The 16,322-nt window shown below is 38.1% G+C and overlaps 1 protein-coding gene across 2 annotated transcripts; it reads left to right on the top strand.

Annotated features, from left to right (window-relative positions):
- Positions 1-2,163: 2,163 nt before the first annotated feature.
- znf706 (zinc finger protein 706) lies at positions 2,164-9,672 on the top strand. Of its 2 annotated transcripts, none has more exons than XM_022683053.2 (3): positions 2,164-2,295; positions 3,851-3,992; positions 8,182-9,672. In XM_022683053.2, the coding sequence occupies exons 2-3, from the start codon at positions 3,858-3,860 to the stop codon at positions 8,275-8,277; spliced, it is 231 nt and encodes a 76-aa protein (XP_022538774.1). In that variant the 5' UTR covers positions 2,164-2,295; positions 3,851-3,857; the 3' UTR covers positions 8,278-9,672. The 2 variants fall into 2 exon arrangements, with proteins under 2 accessions (XP_022538774.1, XP_007230881.1); XM_007230819.4 differs by having other exon boundaries at positions 2,165-2,287.
- The last annotated feature ends 6,650 nt before the right edge of the window (positions 9,673-16,322 follow it).

The following is a 16,322-nucleotide window of genomic DNA, read 5'->3' as shown; positions in this document are numbered from 1 at the left end:
ATCTGTAGTGGAGAGTAAGATGGTCGATGAGCAGCTGATCTGTGGTGGTGGTGGAGAAGAGCTGACTTCAGAAACTTCCATCAGTCTGGCCGGACAGGAGACGCGAGAGCCTGAGGGTCCAACATCGGTATCGGGTCAGACAGGTGGGCAGTCAGTAACTCGGAGGAAAGCAGAGAGATGGAATTAGCTTTGACTGGATTTATGCAAAACTGAGAATATTAAAACATTATCAGAGTGTGGCAAATGACTCCGGCAGAACTGAATAAAACAGCCTAACTAGAGGCAGAGAGCCAGAAGGTAACATAGACATGGAGGCACCCTGAAACACCAGCATCCACCCACTCCACCGTCCACAAACCTGAGTGACCGTGTGCAGTGGGAGAACAACAGCACCAGCATCTCAGTTTACCACAATTTCCTCTGTCCATGAACCCCTGAATCTGCAGCCTTATCTAAAGGAAAAAAACATTAATTACCAAAAGCTAAACTAAACAAGTAAGTTTTCAGTCTAGACTTAAAGATTGAGACTGTGTCTGAGTCCCGAACATATTCGGGGAGATTATTCCAGAGTTGAGGCGCTTTATAAGAGAAAGCTCTTCCTCCTGCAGAGCTCCTCTGAATTTTAGGAACTACTAATAAACCAGCACCCTGAGATCTGAGTAATCGCGGTGGTTCATAACAGGAGATGAGGTCTTGTAAATACTCAGGAGCGAGTCCGTGTAGGGCTTTATACGTTAACAGGAGAATTTTATAGACTATGCGGAATTTGACTGGAAGCCAGTGCAGTGCTGATAGTACTGGACTAATATGGTCAAATTTTCTAGTTTTAGTAAGGACCCTGGCTGCAGCATTTTGAACTAGCTGAAGTTCATTTAAGTTACTGCCGGAACATCCAGACAGTAGCGCATTACAATAATCTAGCCTTGAGGTAATAAAGGCATGTGCTAATTATAAAGGCATGTACTAATGTACTAATCATCAGAGTTTCTCTCGCCTCCATGACCAAGATCTACACCATCCGCTTCATCCGCAAAGCCACCAGCATTGTGGATGACTCACCCATCCCTCACCGGACTCTTGGCTCTGATGCCGTCCGGCAAATGATAAAGGAGCATCCGGGCCTCCACTACCAGACTCTGCAACAGCCTTATCCACCAGGCAGTCAGACTCCTCAACACACAGAGACGGAGCTGACCACCCCCCCCATAAAAAAAAAGAACTATATATATATAAAGAACTCTTTGTCAGAAACTGCTGTGATAATGTATGGTCTATACGTTACAGTATGTTACATATCTCCACACCTTTTTCTCACACTTTAAGACAGTACACACTAACCAACAGAGGTATGATATAAGAACTTTACCGTACTCAAAGGTACACTTTTTATTATTGTACCCTCAAAGGTACAATATTGGTTTTTACATTGTCAGATGTGTTCTTTTTGAAGAACAAAGTCTTTCCTAACAGCAGGAAGAACAGATGTGTACCATTTAACCAGCCAAAGACTTTCACTCTAGTTTACCTCAATATAACTCTTTTAAGTACAAATCGTACTTATTTTTCTTAGTGTGTACTGTGTCAGTACTGCACTATCCTGTCTCATGTCTGCTGTATTTATTGTAGTGTTCTTTCTCTATGTTGCACAATTTGTTGCATGTTTGTACTTTGTGTTGTCTATATTGTACTGTTTGTCTCATGCTGCGCCATGTTTCCGGAGCAATGTAATTTAATTGCACTGTGTACTTGTGCTCAGATGAAATGACAATAAACATGACTAAACATGATTTTCCATCTTCTTCTCTGTTGCTTCCAGCAAAGGCAATATTGACATGACTAGTTTGCCAAAATAATGGCTTGTTTTCTATTTTCAGTATTACAGTATACTGCCATGTTTATTTCGATTTTCAACGTTTATTTTGAAGTTCTTATTTTTGTGTTTTTTAAATCACAAAATGATAATTGTTTAGAACTTTGTTTTTAGTTTACAATTTATAAAATACATGTATATTTTTTATTATCATATTATTACGTATCAAAATAATTTCTTGTTTGGTACATTCAAATTTCAGGTAAGTTGTAGAGTAACGTTTTAGAGACATGAATGGGACGCGGCCAGAGGCTCTGTTTTCACTAGTGTTAGTGTTTAGGGGAAGTGAGCAGGGGTTTGATTTGGGAGTAAATTGGGACTGATCCATCTGGTAACAGCAGCAGCGCGCACAGCTGTCAGCCAAAAAATACCTCTGAACTTTACATTTATCCACTGGATTTACTCTTCATTTGCCAAGTAAGCGTGTATGTATGTGTGTTGTTTAATCTGAGCGAGAGTACGCCGTATTTTCTCGTGTCTGGAGTGAATCTGTGTCGAGTTAAAGTTAAGGTGTTTGGCAGCAGCGCGTTAAAGTGAAGCTGTGGCTAGCCAGCCTGCTAACCTCCCAGCTGTTAAATATAACCCCGAGTTTTACTGGATACATGGCAAAATTTCGTGTTTTATTATATATTTGTGAGCTGGGGTTTCTTAAACGCGCTCCGGTGCCGTAAATTAGTGTATGTTTTCACTCAGGCGACGATATTTGTGTGATATTGTAACGGCGAACTTCACTTAGCTTAGCATAGCATAGCTTTCCTGTTCTCCCTGCTGTAGCCAGTTAGCGTTAACTAACTTAACGCTTGCTTAGCTAGGTTAAATAAATTCGGTTCACAAACCCGTATTTCGTAAGATAGTTAATATTGTAGTAGCTGCGCTAGGTTTCGCTTACCTATCTAATAAGCTAACACACTAACAGCCATAAACGCTACAACAACACTGGTGGCTATAGCTAGTTTAGCAAGCTGGCTAACCGAACCCTGGAAAAGTCACTCTAAATCCGTATTGTGGTCTACTGATAATAAATTGTGAAAGGAACCGAAGTCGGTATCATCCCTAATAGCAACAGACTGAATATATATTACACATAATTTGTATTCACTTAATTGGCCCAAGCCTCTTTACACACTGTTTCTTAATCCATTAATATCCATATGTTAAGCGTATCCATATTTGGACCATATGTTTTGTATGCCTGAGCACAAATCCCAAGATATATTTTAAAACTGATCAACCACTTGACTGAAACTGCTTTCTTTCATCACTTTATCTCTAGATGCAGTGTTTTATTAACACATTTTCAGTTTTTATTAATGAAGTGTTTGCCCAATCTGATACTGACTTATAAATAAGAGTAAGAATAACAAAAACAAGATCCAAATTGATCTTGTTAAATGTTTAACCGAGTTGTATTTATACAAGTCTGTTCACTTTACAGTAATCAGAACACATTTAGTGTTATTTACCTTCTCAGTCCTCATACTGAGTAAATAATTCAAATTTAATACTTTTGATTTTGATCTTAGAGTGTAATATATTTGGTTGTGTATGGCAAATATGTCATGTCTACATTTTTGCTGTCTCTGTAGTCTACTGATTAGGATGATTTAATTCGATTTTTCTCCAAACATTATTTAAATATCACTGCACCAGTGGGCCTCTCAACTCCTCCATTTATTATGTAGAGTAAACATGTGGTTCAACCACAGATCAGTCTTTCTTTCTAAACAAAGATATGCTATTCTGGATATAGTAATACTAGTACATTGATTACTATATTTATATATATTTATGCATATGATTTTGATTTTTTATAGTTAACAGAATTAATTTAATATAACACAAAACAAATGCTCTTTTAAATCTAAGTAGATGGAAATATCTAGGAATACCTGAAGTTGCTGAATCATTTCATATTCATTTCATAGACATTTCTATAATTGTCACACTGTTTGTTTATTTATGTGTTTATTTATGTCCTAGAGACAGCATGGCTCGAGGACACCAGAAGATCCAGTCTCAGCAGAAAAATGCCAAGAAGCAGGCCGAGATCAAGAAGTCTAAAGGCCACGACCAGAAAACGGCAGCCAAGGCTGCTCTGGTGTTCACCTGTGGAGTCTGCAGGGTCAGTTACAGAGATATCTGTTTGTTAACCTTGTCCAGTAGTCTTGTGTTGGGAAGTGGCCTTAAAGGGTCTCTTTAATGTAGCTGAGCAACTATTTGTCCTATCTGTCTTTTGTGGGAACCCAATTTACTTTTAAATAACCTGCATGCACAGATTAACATCGCATTGCATCACAAACATCAACACGGACTTCATCCCAGACTTTTTTTTTTTTTTTTTTTTTTACATTTCATGCACACTTTTCATACAGAGGCTACTCTTCTACAATCTATGTAGTGCACTTCGTAGGAAACAATTTGAGATTGTCAATTTATGCAGCAGGAAAGGCCATCAGCAAGATAATCTGATCCCATTGGCTCTGAGCTATTAAGTATTAAAGCTAGACAAAGAATGTACTGCAACACAAAAAGTACACACCTGACTGATCCCTTCATGGGCACATGGCCAGGAGTTGGATATATGAATGTGTCTCAGATTTAAGTTAAATAAAATAAAATAATAAAATTGATCTGTATGTTCACACATCAGTGTGTAAAAACATCAGGTCACATGGTTATCTGCAATTATTTATTTCATCCAAAGTCGTAAATTTGTCAGCAGTGAGTAATGGCCATTCTGAGTAATGTAATAAATGAACCATTCCAAATCAGTTTCTTCATGCCTCCTAATTACACAAACCCTTTATCGTTGACTGGGAAATAGGGAAACTAGGTTAAGGCTGATTGAAAACGTGGATGCTTTGCAAAATATTCGTTTAGTGGAATCCAGAATTAAAGATTCAATAAACTTAAGAATTGGTAAGTTATATTATTATCCACCTGTGGCAAGCCTGCAGAATAAGAATATGCTCTCAGTGCAACTTGGTTCTCAATGAGGGTTAATCCCATCATCCCTAATGCCTGTCTATTATCCTGTCTCTGTGTGTGTGTGTGTGTGTGTGTGTGTGTGTACACAGTACATATAATCTGCAACTATATGTTCATTCAGTAAAGCAGAAATGAGAATACAAGACAAACCCGGACTATAAACATAATTAGAAATGCAGACTTTGCAAAACAATGTTTATCAGGACTATAGTTGCAATCTGCTATATCCTAAGCACATGGCCATGGTCTTGTGCAGTGCCTGATAGATGCAGGAGGGGGAGTCATGTTACAGAAGCACCTGCCTCAGGAAGTGCCCCTTGACAAGAGAAAGAACAGAGCAGAACCCTGGACAAGAGGGGATCAGAATTTAACAGCACAGTAGACAATGTACAGAAACTAGGATGACAGTAAAGTCTTTGTCAGGTTTCGTGCACAGTCTGAGACAGGGACAGGACTGAGACAGAACCTGGGGCTGGAGCTGAGGTTGAGGGACAATGTGCCAACGCTGGAATAGTCAGCAAAGCAAGAAGCAGAGCCTTCTGTGGTGTAGGAACAGCAACTGTCTGTTGACCAGAGGCTTGAGTAGCCCAGAGAAATAGAGCTGGAATGACCCCAAAGGCAGGAACTAGCTGTAATAGACTGAGAAACTGGAACACGCACTAAAATGTCTTGAACTGGAAATGGAGTCTGCTGGTGTGCAGGAACTAAAGAAACTGGGAACTGAAACGACCCAGGACACAGGGTCTGGAGCTGTGTGGAGGACAGGAGCTGTTCTAGGAGAGGCGTAGAAATGGAAGGTGTTGTTTAGCCGCTATTGAAGTGAAGTGGGTTCCTTTGCATCAGACAGCTCTGCAGCTTTTGGAACACTTGGCGGTTCCATCACTAGCTCCCTAAATTTTTTGGGTCTGGAACAGGTCTGCCATACTTCCCCACGCATACATTAAGAAGCCTAATTTTCAGCAGTAGTTCAAAACTGGACTGGATGAGGTTCCAGAGCTTAGTAAGGAAGGCCAGCCCTGGGGATAAAGTCACTCCCTGCTACTTTGGGAGGTGAAATCTTAGGCAACACTGAGGGTGAGGCAGATTGCAGTTGCCAACTTTGTTCATTTTGGGCTGAACCTATACTCATCATCATGGCAGGCAGGCAGAGGCAGAGACAAAGGCAACTTCATAGTTACAAGTCCAACAACAAAGCAAAGATCTGAGCACAGTATTTCTTAAACAGGACCAGACTTTAGAACGACATTTACATATTTTTTAAATAGAAGGAATTTATTTATGAGCAACAACACAATACTACAATCAGCAACACCAAAATACCTAAAAGTCCGTATAATGCAGAGGCTGTGAATATTTACAGAAAAAAAAACATGTATAGTTTAAATGAACAAAGCAGAGTCTACAATAAAATAATTTTATTACAGGACATATACTTTTAGATTCAAACCACTAGTTATTAAGTAAATCTCAAACTAAAAGGTCAGACTACAATGATAGAACAAGGCTGCTCAGGTCTGCAACAAGGTTTTTAGGACAGATAAAACCAAAAGTTACTTAAGAATGGAAAAGATAAGGAAGAACACAACATGATTTTCCAAACTTGTTAGAGGCATTGTTAAGATTTGGGCATGTTTTTTACAGCAGCTGTGATCTGACTGAACAACCTGAAACCACAGGTGAAAAAAAAACTAAAAGTTACACACCTACATTTAAAGACAGACAGCTTTCTATGTGTAAGACAGCACAGTGAGAACACTAGAAAGAACTGCCATGTTGATGTTCCACTATAGAACGATTGTACTAAAGGCTGTAAAGTGCCCAGTTCCATGTCAAAAACGTTCATCACTGCTGCAGTCTCGGAACCATATTTAAATGGATCTCGGGTGCCGAGTGTTCCAGCGGTCTAAAGCGCTGCCACTATGAGCAGGAGGTCGCTGGTTTGAACCCCTGTTTATGCAGCTTTGCCATCAAGCTGCCGCCGCTCAGAGGGAGCACAATTGGCCCTGCTCCTTCTGGGTGGGTAGATGGCGCTCACTTCCCACATCACTCCCACAGTGATGTCTGCAGCACAGGGCGTCTGTGAGCTGATGTACCGGAACCGAGTCACTGCGCTTTCCTCTAAGCGCGCTGGCTGCTCGGCAATGCTGCATCAGCAGCAGCTCGAAAAGAAGCGGTGGCTGACTTCACATGTATCGGAGAAAGCATGTGCTAGTCTTCGCCCTCCTGGTGTGTTGGGGCATTACTAGTGATAGGGGGAGAGTGGGTCCTAATGAGTGGGTTGGGTAATTGGCCGTGTAAATTGGGGAGAAAATTGGAAGATTTTGAAATAAAATTATAAATGGATGTCAACAAATTGAATCCTGAAATTTTTCCTCATCGTTTCTATCTGTTTTTACTGTTACACAGACATTGTTTGTATGCTCCATGAGCTCATTTAAATGTGCTTGATTTGACCCTAAACCAAGCATTATGGTCAGGTCGAGATCAAGGGTTTCCAACCTTTTTCAATTTGTGTCCCACTTAATCCAACAAAAACATTCAGCAGCTCTCATGATGAATTAATTGAGCTTTTGAATTCCTCTAAAGATTTTGTATTGCAAATACTTATGAAGACATACTGTTTGTGTAAGTATTTAATGGGAATGGTCATCTCTCATTCTCTCAAGGTGGGCATCAGATATTAGAATAGCAGAACATATGAAGGGCCGGCAATGGCCCGCAAGCTTGAAATATCTGGCCCATGAGGTTATTTTAACTATAACGACAATGGGGGGTTGGGAAAGAAAATAAATAAAATGCTTCTCTGGCGAGCTTTTATGTAAATTTGTCCCCTGTCTCTCTATTGTGCTTGTGTAACTTTAGTTTCTGCCCGTTTTCGTTTTCCGCACATTCTTGGGCTCCCTATCTCCTTATACGGGTGATTTTTGTACTGTATTGTACCACAACCCTGACGATTCAACAACCCTCTGGGCTGGAGAGATACTAGTCTGTAGCACTCCATCCCATTACACTTAATTTTCCAAAACATATATTTTTTTGTGGCCTGCCATGTAAAATATCTTGGAAAATATCTGTCCCGCAGGCGAACTTAATTAGAGATAATTACTTGCCAATATCTTATATTTTTTTGATATGTGTTTGATATATAGGGGATAAAATTGTTGCTAGTTTTGAATCATAAAAGAAATGATTTTTTTATTTCCTTTTAGTTTTTTCTTGTAATATGTACAATTTGAAGTCTCTGAATCAGGTATTTCCTATTGTTTTGAGTCATTGTGTAATAAACCAAGTGCACTGATGATTTTTGTTTTGTCTTGTTTCAGTCGCAGATGCCCGACCCTAAAACCTTCAAGCAGCATTTTGAGAGCAAACATCCTAAGAACCCCCTCCCTCCGGAGCTGGAAGGTGTTGAGGCTTAAAAACAGACACGACTTCGGTCCTGGACCCCGCACTACTCTTCTCGGATCAAAGACTGTTGACCTTGAGTCCCTCACCCGCCGCCCGCTCCTCACTGGTACACTTTTTCAATGAAACGATGGCTCCAGCCTTGGCAAAAACGTCAGATCAATGTATTACCTCAGTCTGCAGTCTGTCCTTTATTAGCATCTCTGGTGTATTTCATGGGTAGAGCTGATTAAAAGGTAATCCAGCTCAACGGTTTCATAGACCTCTGAAGTTGTGCGTCATTCTGTGGTCGGCGTCATGCTTGTATTAGGAACTCTGGGTCTGAGCTGTTTTGCTTTTGTGTGAGAGTTAAAATGAATGCCGGTTTTGAAAATCTCCTCTGTGTCACCCTTCGATACACACATTTCAAACCACATACTTGTAGTCTTGTGTCATTTGATCCTCTGAATTACGAGGCTGTTGTGGAGGAGAAATAAAAGTAATACTATATCTGTGAATATAACTGCAAGCTAACACTTCCGCACAACAGGACTGGCACTATGAGACTCCCCCAAACCACGCAAACTAATCTGCAAACACTGTTATGTGGGGAGGTGAAGGGACTTTACTGTTTGAGTTTAGTTTAGTTTAACATGCTCCTTTATGTCACATCTTTTGAGTGTTCAGCAATAATAGATGATTGCATGAATTTCCAGTCATGTGTCAAACTCTGATATTAATGTTATCTGTCCTATCCTCTACAGAGCCATATTTCTGCTAATATAACGAAAATGAGGTTATTTACTGAATATAAAATAAAACAATATATACAAAAGTATTGGCACATTTTAAGTTGTATCTTATTGTTGTCTAATTATATTTTTTAGTAAATAATTAGAAAGTATATTAGAAACTCAATATGCCATGTAACTCTTCAGTTAACACCCTTCAGTTTTTTTTATAGAAAAAGCCAGCTTGCACTTCGAGCTTCCTTTTATGGGTTTAACGCACAGCTTCAGAGGTCTTTTTTGTTTGTTTGTTTGTTTGTTTTTCTTCTACTTCTTTTTTGGCTAGTAGCAGTCATGTGCTGATTGCAGTGGGCCTGGTTAATAAAGGTGTGTAAGATTTTCGGTCGTAGTAATTTGAGTCCTTTTGCTCTGTTGGTTTTGCTAAAAGTACCTGTGGTAAAGACTTTGTAATGGAGTTTCTGTGATCAAAACGGTGATTGGAAATGTATACATAAAGGTGTTTCTCTTAATCACTGGATGAAGCCAAGAGTGACTGTAAATCCTTTAATTTTTTTGCTGCAGGAATTCTAATCGTTCACTGGAGAGATATTGCATCAATATTTAAGATGAGATTCATGCTTTTGTCACCTGGTTTCTGCACCAATGTAATATAACATTTTAATAAAGTTTAACTTTGTTTAATGCATTGTTTACTGTGCATCTTTCTTAAAAGCCATAGTTAGATTTTGTACCTTCATACAAAATGTTTAGATTTTTTCGGTGGTAAAAAGTAACCTGTGTGAAACAAAAATAGCAGTGTGCTGCAAAACAACCAAATGCTATAACTGGAGCTCAGTCTCCTGAAACACTATGATAGATTCCTGCCCCATTTTTCTTCACAGAATTGATCTTATTCATCCTCACAGAACATCTTTCAAGCACCATGTCATTAAGTCACAACTTCAACCAGGTCATTCCAAACTCTTTATTTTATGTTTTTTAGGCCTTTAGATGAGGACTTTTGAGGCATTTGTGATTTGGATTGCTGCCTTGCTTCATAAAGCTTTGCTTCACAAGCTTTGACTGCTGCAGTCACTTAGGCCTGAAGCAGCAATGCATTCCCACACATTAGTCTCATAGCCTCAGTGTAAAAATACCTAAATGTATCAATTAGTTCTCTTAGTAAAATTACGTATTAGCTCAATTTAACAATCTGTTCCTTCAGTTGAATAAAATACTAGCTCAATTTTGTTTTCCGTTCCAATTTAGAAAATTGTTACATTAATTGAACTGAATTTTGACTGTTATTGAAAATAGGGATTTCTTTGCATGGGCAACGCAATGCCCCATCACTCACAAGTCTTTTGGCAGCGTTGTATTTCTGAATGCTAGGGTGAATGGAGGTGGGGTATTCTACAAAAGTTCATACTCAAAGTATCATTTTACACTGGATTTCTCCTTTAAAAACATTTTCTTAGTTTAGTAAATTGTTCTCTTAACTTAATATATTGATCTCTCATTTTACTGAATTACCTCAATTTGACAATCTATTCTTTCAGTGCCATAAATTATTACCAAATTTCACCTATTCGTTTTCTCCATTTAACAAATTGTTACACCAACAATTATCATAATATATTGTTCACAAGATGCAAATATACACAACTGAAACTCTAAACTCCTTGAAGGAAAGGTTTACTAAATTAAAGGAACAATTGATTAAACTGATTTATTAAACTGTGGGAACATTTTCATTGTATTTCATTGAAAATTAAATAAGGGGGTCCAACAGGATGAGCGCTGCCACCATGATAAGAAGATCGCTGGTTCGAATCCTGTTCATGTATCTTGCCATCGGCTGCCAGAGCCCTAAGAGCACAATTGTCCTGGCTCTCTCTGGGTGGGTTGAGGGCGCTCTTTCCCTACATCACTCCAAAGGTGGATGTCGGTCAGCACAAGACGGCTTTACACTAAACGGCTTCAGATGTATCAGAGTAAGCATGTGCTAGTCTTCACTCTCGTGGTGTTAGGGCATCACTAGTGATAGGGGAAGTCCTAGTGAGTGGGTTGGGTAATTGGCCTTGTATATTGGGGAGAAAATATAATAAAAATTATAAATAAAGTTATAAAAAAGGCATAACTGTAAATGTATTATTTATTTTGCTGAATTATCACTGTTACTGTAGACAAACCAATTTGTGGCTGCTGTTATTACTGTCCTGTACGAATTACATAAAGACCTTTAACTGTGTGTGAAAATCTATCCTCAGCATCAAGAGGATGTGCAGTTTCTAGGGCAACGTTACCATGGCAACAGCCTAGTAGGACACACTGTATTAAAGACTCTGATTTTGACCTAGTTATTTACCAGGTAAAAAGCAATGAACAGATGTAATGTAGAGTACAGTGTGTAAGATGGCTTTAATGAGTTCCTGCAAGTAGGCAGTCTGGTGTTTAAGGGTGTTTTTGAGTCACTGTTAGAAAGTAAGATCTCATCTCATGCTCCTTAGTCCTCACACCTGCCTTTTATCTTGTCCACAAGGTGGCAGCGATATGTTCCCACCCCCTCTTCTTTTTAGAAAAGCTGCACACAGGGAGCTAGAGTTGTGCTTAAACTTAAATCAGCTCTGTTCTGCTGTGTGTGTATTCCTTTCAGCACACATTCAGGCATGTCTACTCTGTCTGGAATTACTGGACTCACAGGATCCTGACCTGGAGGAAGACGCTTACTGACTCTGACCTCAGCTCTTCATCTGAGGCCTGATTTAAAGCAGCAGTTCTGTGAAAAAATCTAATTGACCCACTTTACCCATCTTACCCCACATGCATCCGATTACATTTCTGATGTCTGAAGTGTTTCTTCAGTTTTACACTGGAACTACTTTTCTAATGAGGCTAATGTGATTTTAATGTAATTTATGTAAATAGCATAATGCTAACGGATGTGTGAATACTAAAAAAATTAAAAGACCACTTCAGTTTCTGAATCAGTTTCTCTGATTTTGCTATTTATAGGTGTATGTTTGAGTAAAATAAACATTGTTGTTTTATTCTATAAACTACGGACAACATTTCTCCCAAATTCCAAATAAAATGGCTGAAATAAAAAAGAGCTTTCAGACTTTGCAGTTCAGAAATCAATATTTGATGGAATAACCCTAGTTTTCAATCACAGTTTTCATGCATCTTGGCATGTTCTCCTCCACCAGTCTTACACACTGCTTTTGGATAACTTTATGCCACTCCTGGTGCAAGAACTCACTTCTGGTGTGTGTGTTTACTGTGGACCTCTACCTCACTCTGCCTCCAGTCTCATTATGCAGCGGAAGAACAGTTTATTCAGTTATATTTCTGGTGTCTAAATTGCTACATCAGTTTTAAATATAACGCATAAAGCGTATAAACACAGTGTCACAGCTGTGCTCAACCTGAAGCAGTGGCAGGTCATGTAGCTACACATTAATAAATGATTTTGCTAGTTATGTTACATCAATTAACAAACACTTTCACTGTTTACAGGAAAGTGAAAAGTCTTTACCTGATTGCTTTTGTATTTGCCTTATTTTTACATAAATATCCACACATATCCAGATATTTTAGAAACAGGGTTTTGTCTGCATTGACACATTAGTCATGTGGACAGGCAAAACGGAGCTTTATTAAAACACAATGTATGCATGTTTTCGGCTGAATCTCCTACATAAATCATAGAACTACAACAACTACACACACATAGCATTAGAGTTCTTATGTATAAATGCAAAACCTATTCTGTTCAAGAGACTGTATACAATGCTTTGTTAAGATGTAAAATACATAGTTTTATAACTTGCATCGTACACTACAGAAAATATTGTATAATTTGGGATTGGACATCTGTTGTCTTCCTTCATTTTTAATGTCTCTCCCATTATGAGGTAAAAAATAAATTCACATGAAATATATTTTTTGAAAAATACAACCTGAATAAACACAAAGATTACCGTTTTAAAACAATATATATATTGTCCTCTTTAGTTACTTAATTAACCAAGTGTTTTTGAGTTCCATTGACCAGTTAAACTAGAGACTAGAGTTGTGATTTCTGGAGGACTTGCTGAATATAAACTCCCTTCTGAAAATGTAGACTGAAACGCCATGAAAGGCCACAGCTCTGCACATGCTTTGACCCATTTCAACAACTCAGTAAGTGTATGTTATTGAGTTGATTAGTTGGTTTAAGTGTGAATAAGTGGGCAGTGAGAGATTGGGCCTTCAGGATCAGGGTTGGAGACTACTGTGTTATAAGATCACAGCTCTGTATTACTGGTTGAGTTATACATGTTTCCTTCGAGTTAATGTTTAATGTAACAAATGTCCCGTTTCAGAGCTACTATGAAAATTCACATCTACATATGTTTGCCAACATTTGTTTACATAGGTAAAGCTGTGCTGTGGACAGGCTCCTGAACAACATTTGAGACCAGTGTCATTTATTCATTTAATGGGGGATATGCTTCTTATACTTGCTTTGATTACTATTGTTGCATCTGGTTTAATAGATGTTTTACTGTCCATACTTAATTTTCTCAAGGTGAATCATAGCTGTGGTATTCACTATAATTCACCCTAGTGTTTTCCAGCAGCCTAGTCTTTGTGACTTAGCAACCATTTAAAAGAATCCTTTATATTTAAAGAGAATGTATAAATTACACAATCATCCTTTTGTGATAACTGTGGAAAAAGTGAGCAAAATATGTGACTATTTGGAGCCATTTAGTATTATTGCCTAAATCTATAGTTGCAAAAAATCCCAGCATCAATGTAAACACTATAAATGAAGATCCCAAAACATTTTAAGCTTATTAAATATATTTGGTGCTCATTTTTCTGAGGTTAAACTGTATTTTGGTGTGTGCGTTCACTGTGGACCTCTACCTCACACTGCCTCCCGCCTCCCTATTTGAAGCTCCCCCAATTGCTGCATGCATGTAATGCAATTTGAGATGTTACTGCAACTCTTTTGACAAGATTTGCAATACACACCTAGTGTAATGCTGGTCGGCACAGGAGTCTGTTAGCTGATGTATCGGAGCTGAGTCCCAGCCTTCACAATCCTAGTCTTTACCAAGGGGGCATTAATAATGATAGAAGAGTCCTAATGTGTACAGTGGGTACAAATTTGGCCTTCCAAATTTGTAAGAAAATTGGAGTCAATTACAAGTAAATTATAAAAATAAATACGATTTATTTATGTACAGCCCTACCTAGATCTAAATATTTTAAGACACTAATGGACTAATGGTTAGAGCACCAGGTTATTAATGAAAGGGTTTTGGGTCAAAATCTACCACTTTTGGGCCCTTGAGCATGACCCCTACCCCTCACTGCTGCCTAGGCACTGCAGCAATAGCTGTCCACTGCTACAGACCTGTGTGCTCACTATATCAATGTGTGTGTCTTTTGAGTGTGTTAGCTATTGTGTATGTGTGTGTTCACTGCACAGATGGGTAAAAGGCGGTTAAAGGAGGTCACATTCCATCTGTGTCCAACACAACAATTGTAAATATGGCTGTCCTGTCTAAAACTACTTTAAAAGAGAATTTTGCTCATTTGTAGATATTTATTATTATTCATTATGCAGAATTTAGTGCATGAGATGAAATAGTCAATGTATGTTAGGTGCTAAATGGTTCACTGTAGAGAAACTCTTTCTTTACAGTGGTAGTGTTAGCAACCAGCAGTTGCCATGACATGATAACTTTTAGGACGGTAAAATAGAGGCAAATCTGTACAAATATATTAAAAAATCCTTAGGGATTGTTTTGCAGATAAAATGTTTCTTTAGGCTCTCACTTTTCAAGAACCATGGTTAATCAGTGTCTCGGACATCTGACAGAGTTTTCATATGATTCCATTCACCACCACTGTAAACAATTCTTACTCTGTTTTTCAAGAATGAAAAACTCTGTTCACATCTTAACTGTTTAATGATGCTGGGAATTTAGAAGAATTGTTGGAATTTCCCCTTTATTCATCTCACCACAGTTTGTAATGAATCAAATACTTTTCATGTCTTTTAAATTTAAATACTGACAAGCTTGCTCAACACTTTTCCCTCCACTGGAAAAGCTCATCCTGTTAATGTAAGTGTAAACAAGGATGTATTAAAGATTTGATTTGCAGGAAAGTCTTATCAGTTCAGCTGCTAGTGTGGCCGTGTGTAAAATGGGTTATTTCATCAACAGTTTGGTCTGTGGAGAAAACATGTGACGGTTAAAAAATAGAACAGTTTGCCCTCCACCCCCACCCCCCTATGGAGACTGAATGGAAGATAATAGAGGCAGTGCTTTTATTAGCACATCCCAGTGTCCTCTGCTCCAGTTTCTGAGCACCTCCAACCTTCGATCTCCTCACATCCACTTTACAGAGAAGTTTCTAGGTTCACACTGGCCTGCTGTCACAACCAGCTGTGCTGCCGTCTGGACATGCTGATGGTCAAGGTCAAGAAATAATTTCAAAACGTGAACATTTTTGCTTGTGAAGTGTTGTGTTGTCTACAGGTAAAATGCCCAGATCCCACATTTTTTTTTGGTATTTTTGTCACATTTGTGTAGCATGAATAAATAACTTCTACTTTTCCAATCTCCCCAATCTGTTACTGTGCCTTTAAGACTGACATATACCAATGAGCTCTGTTCTTATTGGCTTCCCTGTAATTAATTAAAAAATGACTCCAGGCTGAAACATAGCTAATCATAAAAATAATGATTAAAAAAAACAGGCTTTTTTTTTCATGCCGTTTAGTTTCCCATACATGGACTGTTAAGTCAATGACACATTTATAAACACAGCAAACATACCAACATAGTTTATGTCAGTGGGCTGATGATTATTGCTGTTCACTATAAACAAAAGAAAAAATGTTCTATATAGTGATAAAAAAATATTTTTGTAAGACATTTTTGTAAGACATTTAGCTTTTTAGGACAATTTCCAAGGCTCTATAAAAAACCCATCTCTATAGAGAAGATAATCTTTTGAACAATTTTACCAGGCAAAGTTTTAATAAACACTGAAATGGTTATTTGTGTTGTCATCAAACCTTGAAATGGTTGTATTTATTCACTGACCAAGAAAACACTTAAAGGTAAAAAATCCTCTGTGAAATGGACTTAGGTGTAGTAAACCATAATAATGAGTACAAACTAGTGGTGTCAATCGATTAAAATATGTAATCTGATTAATCACAACAAAATTCTTATAGTTATAAGAATATAACAAATTTTATAGTGGATATTTAAATGTAAATAAAAGAAATGTGAGATGCGAAATGTGAAAATGAATGTAAGAAATGTAAAATGCAATTCTAT

This window comes from Astyanax mexicanus, chromosome 3, assembly GCF_023375975.1.
Source record: "Astyanax mexicanus isolate ESR-SI-001 chromosome 3, AstMex3_surface, whole genome shotgun sequence".
NCBI lineage: Eukaryota > Metazoa > Chordata > Actinopteri > Characiformes > Acestrorhamphidae > Astyanax > Astyanax mexicanus.
Note: the sequence above shows the minus strand (reverse complement) of the source record. Positions and strands in the feature narration are given on the sequence as shown.